Genomic DNA, 22810 nt, shown 5'->3' with positions numbered 1-22810 from the left:
GCTGAAAAATAAAAGCAACGGTAAAAATAACATTAAACGATTCTTTACTATTTTTTTAAGAGAAGAAAGGTTGTAGTGTAGGTGCAAACAAAAAAACAGAAGAAACTACACTCCATGTGAGAGAGCAAACTTTGTACAAATATAAAAGTCACATGATAAAATAAGAGTGTTGATGTTTTCACCCCTCATTTGTCGGTTGGATTAGTACAATTCTCCGTTCAGCTATGCTTTCTATAAGAATAAGTGGTAGTTTGGTGGGTTTTTTTCCTTGCAGTCGAGGGGTAAGACAAGGTGATCCATTGTCTCCTTTACTTTTCTGTCTTGCAGAGGAAGTTCTTAGTAGAGGTCTCTCTAAGCTTGTGAATGATAAGAAGATTTTAAATATGGCCAGTCCGCACGGTTATCTCACTCCCTCTCATATTTTGTATGCTGATGACATATTTATTTTTTGTAGGGGGATATTAAGTCTCTTAGAAATTTGAGTTCTTTTCTTAAAACATATGGTGATTTTTCTAGTCAATATATTAATAACTCTAAAAGTAGTTTCTTCACCATGGATAATTCTCCAAGATTTGTCACCAAAATTCAAAATATTCTTTCTTGTAGTCATGGTTGTTTGCCTTTCCATTATTTAGGAGTGCCTATCTTTGTTGGTGCTCCAAAGTGTCGGTTTCTTCAACCTTTGGCTGATAAAGTTAAATTGAAGCTAGCATCTTGGAAAGGTAAATCTCTTAGCATGATTGGTCGAATTCAGCTGGTCAATACAGTGATTACTGGATCTCTAGCTTATAGTTTTAATATGTATAAGTGGCCTGTTTCACTTATTAAGCAAGTTGAGCAGTGGTGTCAAAATTTTATTTGGACTGGTGATATTCTGAAAAAAGGTATTGCTACCGTTAATTGGGGGAAAATTTGTTCACCTCTTGAGGATGGAGGCTTGAATATCATTAATCTTCATCATGAAAATAATGCATATCTTCTTAAGCTTGCTTGGAACTTTGCTTATAGCGACAAACCTTGGTCTTTACTCTTGAAAGCCAGGGTTCTTAAATCAAAATATGAATTTCGAACGGTTTATAGATCTTCCTCTCTCTGGCCTGGAATTAAGCAATTTTATTCTACCATACTTGACTATACTTATTGGACTGTTGGTACAAGTTCTTTTATTAATTTCTGGAATGATAAATGGTGCTCTACTACTTCTTTAGCAAATATTGCAGGGTTATCTGATGGTGTTAGCATTTCGAATACAGTCTCTCAATTTTGGACAGGTTGTGATTGGAATATTCCCTTCTCTTTACAACAGATGCCTCTTTTTTTTAATCATATCATGATTAGAGAGGAACAGGATATTCCTAATTGGATTCTAAATGAGTCTGGCGTTTCACTCTTAAATCGGCTAAGACTTTTTTCTTGGAACCAGGAGTTCCAGGTGGTTGGGGTAAATTCATTTGGTCTTCATCTATTCCGCCTTCCAAAACTCTAGTACTCTAGAATTTTTTTCATGGACGACTTCCTACAGATCAACATATTCAGAATAAAGGTTTGCATATATGTTCTATGTGTTCGCTTTGTGAAAAGCAAGAGGAATCTATTCAACATCTATTTTTTGAATGTCCTAACGCATTGCATATTTGGAGTTGGGTACGACAAATTTTTCTTACTTCTCATTTCTCTAATAAGGATGATCTACTTTCTTTTATTAAGAGTGATGGTAGTCCTTTGGTTAAATTGATTAAGCTTGCGGTGATAACCTTTTCTATATGGATGATATGGCGTATGAGGAATTATGCTAGATTGCAGGATAAGATTGGGGTTTCTAAGGCTATTTCGATAATTAAAGATTTAACTTGTCTAGTGGGAAATTCGTCTAAAGCTTCAATGAAGAATGATATGTTGGACTTCAACGTGATTAAGTTTTTCGGTATTAAGACTCGTAGTGGTAAAGTTCTTTGTCATCTTCCTATTAGATGGGAATTTCCTTCACCAGGCTGGGTCAAAATTAATACTGATGGGGCTGCTAGGGGGTATCCTGGTCTTGCTACTTGTGGAGGTATTTTTCGTGGGAGTATGGGAGAATTTATTGGTGCTTTTTCAGTGTTTCTTGAAGTTCAAACTGCTTTGGTTGCTGACTTTTATGGAGTTATACATGCTATGGAGGAAGCTCAAAAAATGGGACTTACTAATGTCTGGCTTGAATGTGATTCTGCCTTGGTTTGTGCTGCGTTTACTGCTAGGACTAATGTTCCGTGGATGTTTCAGAATCGATGGAATACTTGTCTTAATTTTTGTGGGACAATCAGGTTTAGGGTAACTCATATTTTTCGTGAAGGGAATGCGTGTGCTGATAAGTTGGCTAATTTAGGATTTATTCATAGAGAATCTTTTCATTGGTATAATAGACTCCCAGCTAGTCTGTTCTTAGAATTCTTTATGAATAGGTATAATCTACCTATGTATCGTTTGTGTTAACATATGGGTTTTGGTCTAGTCCCCCCATATTTTTGTATTTTCTTTCTTTTTTCTTTTTTTTAATAATATTTTTTTTTTCATGTGATGGCAGATGATTGTTGTTTCTTGAGGTGTCAGCTTAGCTGAGATGTCAAGTTGCATAGTGATGCCTAACACGAAAACTTTATAAAAAAAAATTAATATTTTATTATTTTTTATTTTATTTTTTAATTTATAAATATTATTATATTATTATAAATAGTGTCAAATGTGTATTATTTACTATTCATAGTGTCAACAAATTTTTTCTTTAAATTTTTATTTTTATCAACAAATAGTAATGAAATTAAATTGGTCCACTTTGGGTAGTCCAATCCTTATAAAGAATAATTGATTTCAAAGAGTACAATTTCATTTGCAAATCCACCAAAATTACCTCCTACTAACTACCTCAGCTCTGTCAATTGAAAAGGAAAAGTAGTAAGGATAAACCATTATAAATATATTAAATTGAATGCATACATACCAAGGGTTCTAGACACCAGTTAGGGAATGAGAAATTAGCTGACGGTATCTTTGATAAGATCCATGACCAAACCTTAACCTGTGTCAGGGAGAAAACTTCACTATGATCAACCAATTCATCTTTAAATAAACAATTATTACAATTATTTTTGTGCCTCCAAATCTCAGTAACTAATGCGATCCACACATTACCCATAATCCATCGTGTCTTTTCTCACACTTATCTATATGTGAGAGAAGAAGAAAAAACAACTTACTCCCTTTTTTTCCCTCCTACACATTACTCATAATCCATCGTGTCTTTTCTCACACTTATCTATACGTGAGAGAAGAAGAAAAAACAACTTACTCCCTTTTTTACCTCCCACAAATCAACGCACTTGGATTGTGCAATCGTTTTTCCATTCACTTAAACAATGCCACCATGTTAATATATGTCAAGTTTTTAAGATATATTTTAAGATTAAAATAGTTCTCTCAAAAAATGCTTTGTTCTCTCTCTTCTTTTCGCTTTGCCACAATAATGGCATACGGTAATCACATACAGCATCTACCTTCAGGTAACCATACAACTTTCTTCTTCTCCAATTTCCCTAATGGTTATGGAGAATACGATATGATAAAAATATTTCAAAGATGGACTAGAGTTAAAGAAGTCTTCATAGCCCGAAGGCTGAATAGGTCGGAAAGAAGGTTTGGGTTTGTAAGGTTCTTTGATGCATCAAATGTGATTCGTTTGGAGAAGTAATTGGACCAAATCCACATTGGCAACATGAAATTCTACGTTAATATACCAAGGTATAGGCGCCAAGAGCGTGGACCAAACAAGGAGGTAAGGAATCAAGGAAAGTATGATCCCAGGGAGAGGAAGAATAAGGTGGTGAGAAGGGAAGTCAATAGGAAAAAATATAAGGAAGTGTGGAAGGAAAAGAAAGTTAAAAAATCCTTTGCAGAGGTGGTTAGAGGAATATCATCTCAAGCACTTTGGAAGAGACCTATCATTGAAACTGAAAAACAAGTATTGTCATGGATGGAAGCTAGTGCAATCGGTCAATTCAACTATGAGCTTAACTTTTATCAAGTACTTTAGAAATTTATCAAGAGTGGTATGAATATGGTAAAAGTTAGATATATGGGGGGATAACTTGGCCTTATTAACACCAACTGAGGGCGAACGTATTGAGGATGTGATTAAACTAAAAAAAGATTGGTTTAAGAGTATTTTTTATGAGGTATAGCCGTGGTCAGAGACATATCTAGTCAGTCATAAATAGTATGGGTTAGATGCACTGGTCTTCCCTTCACGTTATGGAACAAAGACTGTTTTGCAAAAGTGGTAGGAGAAGTGGCCTCGTTAATAACCATTGGCAAAGCTACGAAAAGCTTGGAAAATCTAGAATATGCACGACTTCAAGTGAGGATGCTAAGGAGTGGGAATGCAAGGCTAAACAAAGGGATGAAGATTCTCGGATGAGAAGGGAGATGTATGGGGAGACAAATTTTGCACCCCACCAAGGCAATTGAGGCACCGAGGGAGATGGGGAATAGGAGAGTCCAGCAGGAAACCACAATGGAAGTTCTTATTTGATTTGGATGATCACCAGGCTAAAATAAGCACTAATTCAAGGTTAGATCTTAGCTCATTAAAATCTTTGAGTAATCCTTTATCTAATGAAGGTATTGTTAACTGTAATAGAAGGGTTAGGAAGTCAATAAAAATAGCATAACCAATTAAGATTTGGGAATTAGGTAAACATATAGGAATAACTTGTTGCGGGGATGTGGAAGAGGTAATCAATGAGATGGAAAAGTATGGAAGAGAGGGATGTAGCAGTCATGGGAAAGTGTGAGAGGGTAATAAGAGAGGTTTGTCATGATTATTATATGTATAAATATCAGAGGGCTAGGAGAGGGAACTAAAAGGAGATATATGAGGAACATAATCACCAAAGAAGGCGCAGAAGTAGTATGTATTCAGGAAACAAAAACAAAAACTAATTCTTTATCAGACGCCACTTGTTTTTCTGAGGGGAAATAACGGATGGCTACATAATGAAGGTGAAGACGGGGCTGGAAGCTTGTTAACCATGTGGAATAAGGAGCTCTTAAATTATGATAATCATGTAATAGGAAAAGGCTTTATTGTTCTTTATGCTAAGCACTTGAAATCCCAAAAGAACATAGCGTTGGTTAATGTGTATGCACCATGTAATGCTAGAGAAAAGACTGCACTATGGGAGGTAATAACAAATATTAAATTGGTAAATCAGACTTATAATTGGTGTGTTCTGGGTGATTTTAACGCGGTTAGAAGAGTCAATGAAAGAAAAGGAAAAAGTGTAAGGAGTAATCAATCGAGTGAAACAAAAAGGTTTAATGAATTCATTGACAAGAACGTTTTATTAGAAATTCGAATTGTAGGTAGGAGGTTCACATGGTACAAACAAAACGGAACAATTAAGAGTAGGTTAGATAGAATCCTAGTCTCTATTGAATGGCTACAAGAATGGCCTTTGAGCAAGCAGAACATTCAAGTTAGGGAAATATCTAATCAGTGTGCAATAGTGGTTAAATCTGTGGTCAAGGACTAGGGCACGAGACCTTTTAAGTTTATTGTTGATGCTTGGCTCTTGAACAAAGGCTTCAAGACTTCGAGACTTCATGGTATCTTGTAGATGTTTTGGGCTTATGGTTCCTAGATAGGTTGACTTGGGTTTTCTTTCTCGATCAGTTGGACTTGGGCTCTCTTTCGATTGGGTTGATGTGAGCTCTCTCTTGGTTGAATTGACTTGGATTTTCTCTCTCGATTGGGTGAATACTTACAAGGTGCTCAAATGATAAAGTCATAATCAATTTAATTAAATAGTAATCTTTATAAAAAAAAACATTATACTTACAGAGACCACCTATCATAATCAATTTGATTAAATAGTAATCTTTATTAAAAAAAAATATACTTACACAGACCACCTATTTATAGTGTTTGTTATTGGACTTCATCAATTTTCTTGAACTTTTACTTTTTATACTTATAATTAATTAGTGAGTGTATTCTTAATATTTTGCACTTATTTATTGAATCTTGATACATTATTAAAATTATTTTATTATTGTTTTTTTTTCTAATTTTACTTAATGTTTGTGTGAGAATGGCAGTCTCTCGATATTTTCCGGGACAGTACAATGTTATTGACAACATAAAAAAAAAAAAAGAGCTCATGTTAGTGAGCTTATTTGCATTCATTTCTTCCTAAAGTTACAAACATCATTCAACTTTTATTTCAAATTATTTCATCTTATTTGACGCACTTAGAATTGATACACTACAATTGGGCTTCTAACTTGGTGGTTTCCATCATCCCAAATCAAAGAAGCAGAGAGTATTTCCACATTAATTCTCCCTTGAATTATGACATAAAATGACTTTTTCTGCCCTATAGATGTGAAGGAAAGAGTATTGGGTTTCACTTGAATATTTAACAAAGATGGAGCAATTACTCTGGCTTTATATGTAGATGTTGTAGATCCCACATTTGTAACTGTTCTTCGATAAGGACTACTAAAATATGAGTCATTTACATAAAGAGAAAATGAAGGGAGGTTTAATTCAAATACTGCTTTCTTGTTCGCTTGTCCTTTGCAACTACTATGATCTGCAGTTAGGACTCGAAGCTCTTTATCTGTAAACCCTTCACCACACAAAAACTTTATATAATCTGCTTCATTAATATCATATACTAGACCAGGATTTGGTGCCTTAACAGGATTAATAAGCCCAGCTCCATATGCAAATTCAGCTTCAGGATTAAGAGTACGACTCATTGGAGTAGCTATCAATAGAGTGAAAAAAAGATGGTCAATTTGGCTGACTAATGATAAAGAAAATCATACTCTTTATGTGTAATTGCTTACATACGCACACTTTTATCTTAGAGGAACTAGGTGATTATAACTTATTTATTTTTTAAAACACACTCTCGAGAGCACATATTAGTAGTAGTAACTTAGCAAAGTATTAATTACCAGTGGTCATCAATGCAGACTTGATCATGGCAGGAGACCAATTGGGGTGAAATGATTTGATATATGCAGCTGTTGCAGTAGCATGAGGGCATGCCATTGAAGTGCCTGAGATTACATTATATTTTACTTTTCTTTTGTCACCTTTGACACTTGAAATTGGGTCAATTGGAGACCATGCAGCTATAACTTCAACTCCAGGAGCAGCAATGTCAGGCTACAATATCAGTAAAATTAATATTGAAAATGGTATCTTGATTATATAGCATACAATATGTAAGGTTACCTTTAAAGTATTTGGTGTGATTGGATTTGGACCTCTTGAGGAGAATGAAGCTATGGAAGGGATTAGTCCATCGTTTACTTCTTCACTCTTAAATATTGTGGCTGTTGCATTTCTAGTAATTGGTAGAACAATAGATGAGAAAAGGTTGAATTTAATATCATTAGATTTCACACTTTTCATTATCACATATATTTTACACCTTTAACAACTAAAGTGACTCCAGTGGATAACTCATGAACTTATTTTGTTGAATTATCTAAAACTTTGAATGTAGTGAATTTTTTACCCCAATTTAGAAATAAAAAGATATATATTTGTGTGATATTGAAGAAGAACCCACAAGTTATTTCAACTAAGATATTTGATTATTTGATCATTTTTTTATTTAGCATTAAATCTATTATTAGCATTTTGAAAATAATAAAGGTGAACACAAAAGTCTCATTTATAAAGATACACAGGATTAAATAAATTTTTAAGATACTTAAAATTGATTCAGATAGAAATGGACACCTTTTAACTTTTTTTAGTCTATACTTATACTTAGTATTTAATGAATACATAAAAATAAAATGTTTGGCTTAATCCCAAATTTTATATCCGTGAGAATTATTCGAGAGAGTTTGAGAGTTATAAATTAATTTCTCCTCCTTTATTGTTAATATTCTAATTTGTAATATTTTCTCCCACATTAGTAAAAGTGGGTTGTTTCAGCTGTGTCGGAGATTAAGTTAAATTGGCGGAACTCCGTTAACTAGTTTTTGGTGTGTTTTTTCGTCTTTATCTCTTTTATTATTCTGTTCTATTTATTAGTATTATGCTGCTTTCTCTTTTGTTATAGTATTCAATATTATATGTCGGATAACTCTCTTAGTGTTTTATTTTAGTGAAAAATTACCCGTTTTTTTCAACATAAAATTGATCTTAACTATAATTTTTACTATTAATACATAATCATCAAGATATTTATTTATAATATCTAGAAAATTAAAAGGTTATTTAATTCAAATACATACAAAAATGCACTATTATAGTACAAATATTTTATATATATCACTTTGGATAATATATATATATATATATATATATATGTATATTACTATTTTTCTCTTAATATTGGGAGGTGCAGTTCGTAATTATGGTGCCTGTATAAACACACATACCTGTTTGAAGTTAAATAAGAATGTATGAGTCTTAGATCCCACAGAGTAACCTCCAAAGCAGGCAACGCGTATGCTCCGGGCAAATCTTTAGGGTAATTATTTCCAAATATAACACCAACTGCCCCAGATAAAAACCCTGCATCTTCAGCACCCTGAATGCTTTCACACAGAACAATCTTTCCCTGCACTGAATGTTTATCCAAAGAGTCCTTTTCACAATACCTGACCAATTAATAACGTATCAAATTGAAATCCAATTTTTTTCTGATTTCCTTAAAGAAAACAACAGACTGTCTTAGAATTCATTTTCTGATACCTGGATGTGGAGCTGTTATGTCCACCAGCAGTGTTAGGTATATCTCCACCATATACAAGTGGATAAAGTTTTCTCTTAAGATCAAATGTGTTGATTGAGACCCCCTGCACACATATAAATACTCACACTCATCAGTAAAACTAAGCCTTTATTTGAATATTTCAAGTTAAGATCAATTCCGTTGAAGTTATAATGGAGAATTTACAGAAATGATACCTCATAAATCGCCCCATTGCCCAACTTCACCTTGGTGACAATCTTTCTGTCGAAAGTGCTAGCAGCTACAGAAAGTAACCATGGTGCATAATTTGTCATTGAGTAAAGATTTGGACCCAAATTGTTGGCAGAATTTGAGGTTAGTATCCCCTTCTTCATTGCATGAAAACTTCCTATATTATTTGAATCTTGAAAATACGGAACATGGACTATATTTCCGAGTCCAGTTGAAATAGAAATGACGTCTACTCCATCACTAATAGCTTCATCAAAGGCTGCAAGGGTGTCAGCATCGCCACAATTTCCTGTCTTCCAGCATACTTTGTACACTGCAATTCGGGCAGATGGAACTCCTCCACGGGCAGTCCCTGAGGCTAAACCAAATAGACTTACTGAGTTAACCGAGTTTCCAGCAACTGTGGATGCACAATGTGATCCATGACCTTCTCCATCTCTTGGGGATAATATATCATCTTTGGCAAACTCACGCTTCAGATTAAAGTACTTTGCGCCAATTATTTTGCTGCATCAAAGTATTGACTGACTTAATAAAGAATCTACTTTTTTACAAAGTGAGCATCCAATTGCTTTACCCCGGAATATTCTAGTCAGAATATATGACATTGCCGTGAAAAGTGATGTTACAAAAATATGTCAAACTTGACTCTAGTTCATTTTTTAGTCTATCAAACCATATACAAGATAAATTAGACCTATCAAAAATTAAACAGAAAATAAACATCTAAATAGGTTAATAGCTTAACCCAAGTTTTCAAATAATTTAAACTAGACCTGAAAATTGTATTACAAGTAATAGATTAGACTGAATTTTAAAAAATATATATGTTAGATCTATTTAAACTTGTATTGTCTAACTTTTTTTTATCCAAGTAACATATGACTTGCTCAAATAAAAGAGTAATGATTAAAGTACACCTTATCTGAGTGTATATATATATATATATATATATATATATATTTTTCAGTTAAGTCTGCTTCTGGTTTTTTAAGAGAAGGAAATGAGGAAGACTCGAGAAGGTACAAGTTCTTCTGGGGTATTAAGGCGCTTCCCTCAACTCACATCACAGCTTGGAGAGTGATTGAAAACAAGGTTGCTTACAAGGTAAATCTGGAGAGAGGAGATACAGGGGTCGAGAGCAATTTGTGTTGTTTGTGAAGGATGTTAGAGGAGTCAATAAATCATTTGTTCTTCGGTTGCAGAGTTGCTTGGATAATTTGGAACCTATGTTACGATTGGTTAGGTGTGAACTCAGTTGACTCTACGGATCCTGTGTCTCATTTTGAACAGTTTAAGATTCTAGACTCTTCTACTTCAGTTAATCTTATCATGGGTAACATGTGGATCGCGTTGGTTAGCAAGATTTGGAGACATAAGAATAATTGTTTATTTAAAGGTGGAGTGATTGATCATATTGAAGTTTTCTCTTTGACAGAGGTTAAGGTTTGGTCCTTGATCTCATCAAAGATACCGTGAGCTAATTTCTCATTCTCTGACTGGTGTCTAAAACCTTCCGTATGTATGCAGTCAATTTAATATCTTTATAAGAGTTGCTCATTTTTATTATTTTTCTGTTTAATTGATAGAGCTGGGTAGACATCAAGAGATAATATTGGTTGATAAGTGGACAAAAAGGTATTTTTTGAAATTCAATTTTTGTAAAAAGGGTTAAATCATCTTTAAAGTGGACTCATTTAATTTCATTCCTATTTGTTGATAAAAAAAATAGAGAGAGGTTGGAAGAAAAAATAAATATGAAAGTAATATATAAAGAAAAGAGAGATAAATATAGTAGAAAATGAGAAAAGGAAAAAAAGCAAGTCTATAAAATAAATGATTACTTGTTGCAGGTGAAGTTATGACATGATCCTTTCCATTTGGTTGGTGGAGGACCAAATCCTTTGTCGCTGAAGCTCTCAGACTCGGGCCAAATACCAGTGTCTATTACTCCCACAATTATGTCACTCTCTGTGGTTTCTCTATTAGTATTCTGCGGAAGCCCTAAGAAGTTCCACGACCTTGTTGTGCGAGGAACATTCTTGCCGTTTGGGAAAACAGAGACAACGCTCTCCATTTCTGTTGCAATCCAAAGTAACACTGTGTTTTACCTTTCATGAACATAATATTAATCATGAATTACAGAGGCATTGAAATGAGAATAGCACCTGCCATTCTTTTAGCCTCCTCTTCTGTTAACTTCATGACGAATGCATTGAAGTTTTTGTAGCTGTGAAGTACAGCTTCTGTTTTGAAATCGCTGGAAGCAAGCAGGTTTGGACAGTTAACGAACAAAATCAATCTAACTCTATTCCATTATTTGCAGTGGAGTTTTTATTCAGTAAGAAAGATATTTTGAAGCATGAGTTATCATAAACAAGAATATATGTTGAACCTGCCAAGGACTTTTTGAGCCATGGTGGTATGAAGAGAAGGTATGGAAGTGAGGTCTGTGTCCTTGGGATGATCACCCATGTAGACAATGTAAGTCTGTGTTGAGAAAAATTATATATTAATTAAATTAAAAGAATAATTGAAATCTAAAAATAAAGTAGATAGATACTAAAAATAAGGAGGGAGATGCAAGATTTAAGATATAAGTAGGTATTTGCCTTCCTATCATTGTTGGAATGTGCATGTTTAACTGTGGCAATGCAGAGAAGAATGAAAAGAAGGCATGGCCTTAAAGAGATCATATTTGATACTCCAATGGGATATGAAATACCTAGCAGAATTTGAAGGGGCTAAATTAAGAGTGTGCATAGCAAGTTCCAGCAAAGAGTATTTATAGTAGAAGAGTAGAATTTGGCTCATTGCTACTTTCACAAATCCAATAACACTGGTAGTACTTCACTAGAGTGTTCATAATTTTGACACCACTAAAAATACAAAAGATATTCACACCACTAAAAAGATAAAATAGTTATTTATAATAATAAATTGACATGGATGTGATCGTTTAATAAATTTCTTTAAAACTTTTAAAAATATCATTTTTTACGACTTTTCAAAGAAATGCTTTTGGACTATAAAAAATTCTTTATGTTCAATCATAATATTTAATACAAAATGTTTTTTACAGTATAATATCACATAAAATGGGTCACTGAACGAATCTTTCTTTTTGGTAAAAGAAATCATAAATATAGGGTAAAGGAGAATTTAACTGTAGTTCATAATCCATGACAACTTCTGATAGTCGTTAAAAAAAAAGTGGAATAATCTTGCATGTTCTTAAACAAATTATTTTTCTTTCAGACAAAGCTACACACCATGTAAAAAAATGCCCAGGTACTTTTGCTTTTGGACAAAAAAAAAGTTCAAACTTTAGTTAGCTAATCTTATCTGTAAAATTTATTGTTTGTTTCTATTTCAAATAAAGTAATAATATATGCGAAATTAATATTAATTATATAAAATTAAATCTTTATTATTCAAATTTAAATATTATTATTACACTATATTTTTATAAAATAATTGTCGGGAACTTCATTTCTCACTGAAAGTATATCATTGAATAGAAAGAATGAAAGATACAAATGATCAGCTTTGACTGTTTCTTACACATTAATTACAACCATTGAAAAATAAATTAATTGAATTTAATAAAAATTAACAATATTCCAAAATGGATTAACTATTAGACCTTTTATTTATTTAAAATTACGTAACTAGAAAATATTGATATAAAATTGATAATGAAATAATTTCAATCTTTTAAGAACTTTTGTCTTTTAATCTTATAAAATTGCTAATGAAAGCAACATTTTAATATAAATCTCATAAATATACCATTCTTGAAAATAAGATAATCTTTTATATAAATAATTTTATTTAATTTTAAATATTTTTTTATTAGACTTATTTTAAAATATTAGTTTGATTGATAAAAAAAATATCATAATTTCTTTCATTAAATATATTTGAAGTCTTGAGAACAAAATTTATAGATTTATTGAAAACGTTATTTATAATTTGATTTCTATATTTAGACTTTTTTTTAATACGGTGTCATAATTTTCAAAATTATTAGTTTAGTTTCATCTTATATATAAAAAATGATAAAAAAATAAACAATGTGACTCTTCGGATAAATTCATGTTAGGTGTTATTCAGAGTGAGATAAAATAACTATTATCGTACGCACAATATTCTACATGTGAGTTATTTTTCTTCACATCACTTGGACACAATTTTCTGGCATTCAAGAAACTATTTGTTTTTTATTGACACGTGTTTTGAACATGAATCTCGAGGGAAAAGTGGTTGTTCATTCAAGAGGCAGAAATTGACAGAGTTGGAAAGAGTCACTAAGGTTTGAGATTATCACATAAATCTTAAATTTTATCTTATAAAATAATTAAATAAAATTGAGTTAGATTTAGAATTTATTAATTAATATAATATTAAATTTATTTAAAATTTATCTTAATGAAAATTTATCATCATCGGATCAACATCAAATTATATAATTTTAAATATAAATGGACAGATATTAGTAAGATTATAATAAATACTACATCAACTAAAAATAAAATATGTTTACAAATCTTCTTTTATAAATTTTATTTTATAAAATCAAATGAGATTTTAAAATTCATTAATAAATAAAAAAACTCTTTTCTAATTAAATTAGACTTAGTCAGAGAGTATGACTAAGTGTGAGAGTATAGCATGGGAAAAGAAAGACCACATAATGTACAATGTCTCATTCTAGTGTTATCCTGTCACATCATCACAGGTTAACTTGAATTTAATGAGAAAAAACATATTACATGATTTTAAATATGAAACTATATTAAGAAAAATTCAAATATAAAAAAATAATTAACATTCCATAAATAATTATACAAAACTTTGTAGTGGGACTAGCTGGACTTTTTTATAGCAGCCAAAACAGAAAAAGATGATTGCACAGAGACTACGTCAGATAGATTAGCAAAATGTTACATAAGATGGGATAAGAATACAAAAAATAATACATTATTTCTTTATTCAACTTGTTGAAGATTCAAGGTCAAATAAAATTGTGATTCATCATATCTCTGTTTAAAGTGAAACTTCATCACAATTTAAATATATATATATATATGTAAATACTTTTAAACTTCTAAATTTGAGATAATTGTTTTAATTTTAAGTTTTCATCACAATTAAAAAATTATTTTAGAACTGTCACTCAAACACCATTAGAGAATTCATTAATTTAAGGAAACTTAATAAAGCTATTTTTAAATTAGAATATCAAAATAAATTTATATCACATTTAATAGACTAAAAACTAAATTTATTTCATTAAAAAGATAGCCAATATTTTATTCATAAATTTTAAATATTATATAAATTTTAAAATAAGTAAGGGTATCGAGAAAAAAATAAAGATAACGTGAAGAAGTGGATTTTACTATCAACTCGTGCGTGGAACTATGTGAAAAAGTGAACTTTAAGTCTAACTCAATCCCATAAAACCGACTCATAAGATTGAGGTTTGCACTCACTTATATACAATGAAAGACTCTAATATCTAGTCGATATGGGATCTCCACCAAATAATCTATATAGAAAAGATAAAAATTGAAATAGTGATTCTTCTCTATTCTTCTTCCAACCATATCATAGCATACCATAATTTTGTTGCTTCTCATCTTAATAAAATATTATATATATATATATATGTAATTCTTTCAATTTTTACTATTTAAAAAATATATAAATAAAGGGAATTTATATCTTATTAAATTTAATTATTTTTAACTATCAGATAAAATTTATTCAAATTAATTTATTATTAGAAATTATTATCTCTATTTTTCTCTCTTTCAGGTTCTTATGCAGTAGAAATGTTGTTGGTTTAGATTTTAGTGTTAGAACTTATACTAGAAATTTGATAGGATTTACCATAACTGTATTTGATATGAAGAGAATAGATGAAGTTACAACTATCAGTAAAGATTCCAGCATATTAGAATTTTTTTTTTTTAACTTAATGGTTAAAATATTGTATTTACTTTTCCTGAATTATATTTTTAATAAAAGGATATTCATCTTTCCTATAATATTAAATTGCATAATCTCTTCCATGTTTTTAAGAGATCCTTCCTTATATTTTAATAACCTAACATTCATATTTTTTTAATTTTTTATTAAAAGTATTTTTAATTTGTATTTAGAACTTTAATTTTAATTTTCATAATATGTTATTTTTTAGTCAATATGATTTTTTTAAATAAGATAAAAAATAATTATCACTTTATTAAAAATATAAAGGAGATAAATATTAATTCCTAAAAGTAGAAAGGGATGTGAATGTTTATTTAACAGATAGAAAATATGCTAATGTTATTTTATTAGAAAAAAGATTAATGTGTTTTTTAGTGTTCAATACCATTATATAGACATGTTTTTGGATATTTCACCAAAAATGGTGTAGTTTTTTTTCACATTTAATTGCAAAAAATTACAGAAATGGGCAGCATCAATTGCAACTTCATTTCCAAAAAATCTCATTGTACTAAAAAAAATTTATGTAATCATGTGAACATAAAATGTGTAGGCGTGTTTTGAGGAATAAAACATTATTTATGAGAAAATCAATTGTTGTTGCAGGTTTTGTAATTAAAATTATAATAGTGTGAGAAATTTTTTAATTTTGTGTCTAGTTGCAATTAAAGCTACCCATTTGTATTTTTTTCTGTACCATAAAAAAAACTGCACCATTTGTGAAATATCCTATGTTTCTCTATTGTAATGCTCAAATTTGTACTGTTCAATGCATCTACCTCACTTTTTCCTTCTTCTATTTTTTCAAGTGGGAACATTCTTCCAAAAACATAAATTGTGATATTCATCCGATGTATATTGAAATTTTTTAAATTATCTTCAATTCAAAATTAAAAATATGAAATTAATAAAATACAATTTCATTATAAAATTGGAAAATCAAAATTTTGTATATATTAGTTATAGTATGTATTTTATATAAGAAATTAAAAATATGAAACATGAAAATCACACACAAAAATTATTTTTACCATATAATTTTTTTAATATTATTCTTATAAAATTATAAATATTTTATATTACATGTAATTTAAAAATTATATTATTTGAATACCAGAAAAAATAAATACATATGTGTGGAAGCGGATGGAATTGTATAAATGATATAAAACGTGTTTTACACTCGTTGATTAAATTAAAGTTCAGGACACAATTATAACAATGATGGTTAACGAAATATTTTAAATAAGTATTATAAAATGAATTTTTCTTTTTTAGCAATGAATGATGAGTGAATGTAAAAATGTTGAATATGACAATTTCTTTTTATAAAAAAATTTAATGTTAGGCATCACTATGCTACTTGACATCTCAGCTAGGCTGACATTTTAAGTAACAACAATCATTTGTCATCACATAAAAAAAAGTATTATTAATATATATATATATATAAATATGGAGGACTAGACCAAAACTCATATGTTAACAAAAACGATACATAACTAGACTATATCAATGAAAGGATTCTCTATGAATAAATCTTAAATTAGTCAATTTATCAGCACACACATTAGTTTCACAAAAAATATGATTAACTCTAAACCTGATTTTTCTACAATAATTAAGAAAAGTATTTCATTGATTACGAAACATCTAAGGAATATTTGTCCTAGCAGTAAATGCAACACAAACCAAGACAGAGTCACGTTCCAGCCAGACATTAGTAAGATACAACTTTTGAGCTTCCTCCAAAGCATATATAACTCCATAAAATTCAGCAACCAAAGCAGTCTGAACGTCAAGAAACGCAGAGAAAGCTCCAATAAACTTCTTCATACTCCCACGAAAAATACTTCCACAAGCGACAAGACATGGATAACCCCTAGCAGCCCCATTATTGTTAATTTTAACTCAGCCTGGTGAAGGAAACTTCCATCTAACGAGAAGAGGACATAGAACTTTATCGGTACGAGTGTTAATAGCAAAAAACTTGAACACATTGAAATCGAACATATCATTCTTCATTGAAACTTTAGGCGAATTACCCACTAGACAAGTTAAATCTTTAATAACCAAAATAGCCCTAGAAACATTAATCTTATCCTGAAAACGAGCTTATCATCTAAATAGAAAAAATTATCACAACTAGCTTAACTAATTTAACCAACGGACTATCACCACTCCTACTAAAAAGAAAGAAGATCATCCTTATTAGAGAAATCATAAGTAGGAAAAATATGTCGAACTCAACTCCAAATACGCAAAGCATTATCACATTAAAAAAATAAATGTCAAAAAGATAGATATTGTCAAAGTGACTTTTTTTTCTTCTTCAAACTTGTTCTTATTAATTATTTCTTTAAAAGCAAAAATCTAAATCATTTTATCTATTTTATTTTAAATATATTTTTTATTGTTCCGTCTATTTCCAAACTTAACTATTATCATGTTTCCTAAGAAAGTTTGTTTGTATTTTAAATGTTAAAAGCTAAATATTTGTGTCTTATAAAGTTGTATATTATACTTTTAGTATTATTTAAGTTTTTCTATTACTGATATTATAAAAATTAGTTTGACAGTAACTCATAAACTGAAAATTAATTATGTATTTAAAATATAGAAAATAATACAGTTTCTTTTATTAATTCTTTAAATAAAAGGAGTCTTTTTCATCGACTAAAACGAATAAAACCATTGGCTACTTAGTCATGTTTTATATACATGTGACCACAAACATACGAGAGTGCAACATGTTTGTCTTCTTCTTCTTTTTCTTTTGTTAGATTGTCTGATACTGTATATGAACTAAAATGACCTACAAGCAATACAAATGAGACAAGTGAAGTGGCATCAGCACTTGATGATAAAGATGAAAAATAATTTGAATAATCAACACAAACATGAAAATTTTGAAAAATGATTTGAGCAATAATCAATATTAATAAGTATAAGTAGAAAGAAACCAAATTATTATTTAATATAGATTACATAAATAAAAATAATAAACTGGATTGATAAAAATAATATATAATATATAAATGAAATAAATATCATTTTACAAATTTTGTAAGGATAAATTATATTTAAACTCACTTCTTAATATATTATTTGTAACATCCCTAAATTTTATCCATATATAATAAAATAAAAAGCAAAACAAACACTTTCTACTTAACATATGAATATATACAACTATCTCATGATTGTATCTCAGAGAAATAAATATCCCTCTTCATAGGGATTTTAATATATACATGAACAAATTTAAAACAAAACATGTCTTCCTCTGACGGCTCACTAATGAACTCTATTATCTACAACCTCATCTTATGCGAAGCAAATGTGCAGAATATTAGGTGCATTAAGGCGATTTTAAGATGTTTTGAATTAAGCTCGGGCCTTAGGGTAAACTTTTTTAAGAGTAAGATAGGCGCAATTGGAGTAGATAGTTATGAGGTGAAAATGTATTCAGAAATACTTCATTGCAGCATAATGGAGATACCTTTCTCATACTTAGGTTTAACTATAGGAGGTAATCCATCTAGGTGTTCTTTTTGGGAGCCTGTGGTATCGAAGATAAGGAAGAGATAGTCAGTATGGAAGAGGAGGAACTTGTCATTCGTAGGAAGAGTGTGCCTTATAAAATCTGTTATCAACGTTATACCACTATTTTACCTATCCTTTTTTAGAGCACCAATTGGAGTGTGTAAGGAGATTACTAAATTACAGAGAAAGTTCCTGTGGGGGTGGGGATCAGAAGGGAGGAAAATTGCTTGGATTAGTTGGGATAATATCTGTAAAGCGAAAGAGGAGGGAGGTCTTGGTTAGGAGTATCGAGTTGTTCAATAAGGCACTCTTGGCAAAATGGCTATGGAAACTGGGTTCCTCTGAATATGGTCTTTGGAAGGAGATCTTAGAATCTAAGTATGGTTTGAGACGGTTGTCAAACTCATACGTACCGAAACAAAACAAGTTTACATCTAGATGGTGGTTAGATTTATTCAAAGTTAGTTTTTCAGACCAAGGTGTTAATTGGTTTAATCAGAATATGGCTTGGGAAGTTGGATCAGGGGAGAAGGTTAAATTCTGGGAAGACGAGTGGCTAAACATTGGGCAACTCAGAGTAAAATACGAAAGAATATACAATAACTCTGAGCTTAAAGACAAACCTATTGATAATTTTGGCAGTTGGAACGCAGATGGGTGGGAGTGGAATTTCAGTTGGAGAAGAGATTGGTTTGAATGGGAAAAGACTTTTGTAGAGGAGTTCCTGTCAATAATATCACATGTGTCACTACAACCTGACAAAGAGGATTCAAGGACTTGGAACGATCCTCCATCTTTTACCTTTTCAGTAAAATATGCTTATAATAAGCTAGTTAACCAAGGGTTTGGGGGAGTATCAGTATTTGGTTATCTATGGAATTTAAAGGTTACGCCCTCAGCCATGTTTTACGTGTGGAGGGTCTTTTTGAATAGGATAGTGACAAAACAGAATCTGCACAAAAGGGGAGTGTCATTAGGTGATACTTTATGCGCTTCATGTGGAAGTGAAGAGGAGACCATTGCACACATCCTCCTCTCATGTAAGGTCTCAAGTAAAGTTTGGAACATGTGCTTTAGTTGGTTGGGAATCAGTTCAGTGAACCATAATGAATTGATTTATCATTTTGAACAATTCTCTTGTATGTGCTTTAACAAAGAAGGCAACAGGTTATGGAAAAGTCTTTGGGTCTCAATAGTATGGAGTATATGGAAGCATAGAAAAAAGGTTATCTTTAACCAAGCTAAGATAGATGCAGAGGAGATTTTTACCATGGCACAAGTACAATCTTGGATATGGATGAAACACAAAGAAAAGAAAGTTATCTTTTCCTTCTCTGATTGGATCTTATCACCATTAACCTGTGTTAATATGGTAACTAGGTAAGGGAATAAATGTTTTTTCTCATATGTTGATGCATGTATATCACAGGAACCATCTTAACCCTCTTTATATTCTGCATGATTGGTTGGGTGCTGTTATAAATAAGGCATAATTTTCTTAAGAGCAAGGTAATGTGGTAGTTTTTGCTTCTTTGAGTTAGTTTGAGAGGTGGAAAGGTTGAGCTATTGGTGCAGGTACAGCTGATGGGGAGCAATGTGTTAATATTTTAAAAGAGGAATGTAGAGTGAAAAGATGGTGGGCCGAAGAGGTTTTTATTTGAAGATGGTGATGCTCAAAATCCTTATGGAGCTAGAGGAAATCAAGGAAATTCTTGGTGTCTCACGCTTGGTACCTTTGCTGCTAGTATTGGTGTTTTTCAAATAGGTGTTATGATAGGTATTGGTTATTTTTGGAAGATTTGGATAATGTGTTCTGTTGGACAATGTATGTCTTGCTGCAATGGAATTTGTAGGACCTTACAACTGCTTCAATGGTAAAACTGAAAATCATATCTGAAACTTTCAATTTAAATGCCAGCATAGTTCAAATGTGGTATCTAGATAATGTTTCTACCTTTTTCAATTTCACGCCTGTTGATTGGTTGCTGCAACAATTAGAATTTTAATTGTTTAAGATCCAAGGGATTGATTTGTTTTGATTATCTAAGTTTTTGGTGAGGAGGGGTAGGTGTTTGTTTCTCTTTGGTGCAGGAAAATTGGAAGGACATTAGCTAAATAACATCAGATATTACTATCACGTTGTGGTGAATGAAAAGTGAATGTCTTCTATCTTTACCAATTTTGCTAGTAGGGACGTTTGTAGCATAGGGATATTTTAAATTAAATTGTCTGAGACCAACGGGTTGAAAATGTTTTTCAATGCATACGTTATCGGGAAGGTGTTTTCTTTTGATGCAGGTAAAAGGGAGGACAACAACTAATATCATAAGATATTAGAGTAGCATGAGGAGTGGAAGCGAGAAGATTGTTGATGGAAGCTGGGGCATAGGGAGAATAAGTTGTTATCAATTCTAATTGATGTCTCATGTGTGTGGTGTCCTGCTAAAGGAGCTAGATAATTGGGATGGCATTAGATGTTAGATGTTGGATTTTTGGAAACCAAATCTGGTTTGTGCAACAGTTGTAATGTCAGGTTGTAATAGTGGCTTTAGGGGTGTGCTTTTTATGTTGCTGTATGATTTTAAGGTTGTGGGGTTGCATAGTTTTGTTAGTTTTGTTGTCAGGTTTCTTATAAGTTGTTGTTGTAAGAGGGTAAGTTCTCTTTTGTTTGTTTTTTCTTTCTTTTCATAGCCCATTTTTAATGGGTTTGTATAAGGGTTGGGACACCCCTAAAGTGTCTCTTTAATTTTTTAATTCTTTGCTGAAAAAAAAAAACCTACAACTTCATATGCTCTTGTGTAATTACACGATCATCACAAATTAAAGAAAGCGAACACAAACAAAGAACAGGGTAAGCTGGCAATATAAAAATTTCTATAAAATTTCAATCTCAATTTAATGAAAATATTTCATCAAGTCTCATACAATTTCTCAAATCATCAAGTGTCTATTAAAAAATCATATCCATCTTTCATATATCAGACTTCTACTAACTCAACACATACACACTTGACTCTACTTCCGGAAGACTCGTGCGTTGACTTAGACTAAGAGATATGCACCTGTCATACCATATCACTATGAAATCCACACAGCTATGCGCATAAAATAATCTCAATATCATCTCTCCTATTATGACATGGTTAATTCATATAACAGGTCAAGTTAGTTATCTTTCAAACAACTTACATATTCATACGAACCTCATTTGACTCTCACCACCTGAATAACTTCATCTATATGATTCCATTATCTTAAGAGAGTCTGGATATCTCCTTCTATACGAATCCCTAGTCAATGCACATTCTAAACAATCTTAACACAGTATTTTCTTACCTGAAAATACTACGTCTTGACAAAATTTCATATTTTGAACCTCAAAATATCCAACATCAAACAAATAAATCATACCAAATTTTATAATTTTCAAAACACACAACAATTAAGTTACTAATCATATAAATGTCTAATTAAATAAATTTTCAATTAAATATACACGAAATAAAAGTTTAAATAATTTCTAAGTAAAGCTATACGGAATTTAATAAACCATCCTTTTAAAAGAAAGAATTTTTTTTTTTTTAGAGATTCTAGCTTGATCGAGAATTTCTCGCTAGCGAAAATCAAGCCGAGAGCACCCAAACTTTCATCCCAAATCTCGTTTGAGTGAGAATTAAGCTGAGAGCACCCAAATTTTCATCCCATGTCTCGCTTGAGCGAGAATTATCTCGCTTGAGCAAGATATGCAGAAAAATTCTGCATAAACATGTTATACTTGTTAAATTCTAAACAAACATTCCATTTAATTGATAAATTTCTAAATCTACAATTTACATTAACAGTTCCTGCTCAAAATTATACAAGCACTTTCATTAAGTCATTGAACCAGTATATCAATCTACACATATATGTGATTTCTAAATCAAAATCACTTAAAATCAAACAACCAATTCTCATCAAATATTTCATAAACTCATTTAATTCCAAACTCATATACATTCTACAACATCTACTATATCTACCATTTCACACTTCAATTTCACTCAATTTCCAAATCGATTCAAAACAAGAAATCCTGCAAACCAAAAGTTTACTGATGACCACGTCACCCCACATCCAGATCTTCTAGTCTAGTGTTCTATTGAAAATTTAAACTAATTTTTCTTACCTTTACTTGAGCATATGCTCACTAAAAGTCTCAAGTCTACCAAAAGCTTCAAGAGTAGCTTAACCTGCCCCCACATAGTCCTGATTAAAATTTAACTATACCA

At 31.1% G+C, this 22810-nt stretch overlaps 1 protein-coding gene across 1 annotated transcript; it reads right to left on the bottom strand.

Annotated features, from left to right (window-relative positions):
• Positions 1 to 6177: 6177 nt before the first annotated feature.
• LOC137826297 (cucumisin) lies at positions 6178 to 11752 on the bottom strand. Its single transcript, XM_068632215.2, has 10 exons — positions 11606 to 11752; positions 11389 to 11483; positions 11162 to 11253; positions 10838 to 11072; positions 8978 to 9500; positions 8762 to 8865; positions 8446 to 8667; positions 7283 to 7394; positions 7000 to 7213; positions 6178 to 6806 (listed from the first exon to the last, which is right to left on the bottom strand). Exons 1-10 carry the CDS (start codon positions 11687 to 11689, stop codon positions 6286 to 6288), a joined length of 2202 nt encoding a protein of 733 aa, XP_068488316.1. The 5' UTR covers positions 11690 to 11752; the 3' UTR covers positions 6178 to 6285.
• Between the last annotated feature and the right edge of the window lie 11058 nt (positions 11753 to 22810).

The sequence above is a fragment of the Phaseolus vulgaris genome, chromosome 8 (genome assembly GCF_051622355.1).
Source record: "Phaseolus vulgaris cultivar YP4 chromosome 8, ASM5162235v1, whole genome shotgun sequence".
NCBI classification, from domain to species: domain Eukaryota; kingdom Viridiplantae; phylum Streptophyta; class Magnoliopsida; order Fabales; family Fabaceae; genus Phaseolus; species Phaseolus vulgaris.
This window is presented reverse-complemented; position numbering and strand designations above follow the sequence as displayed.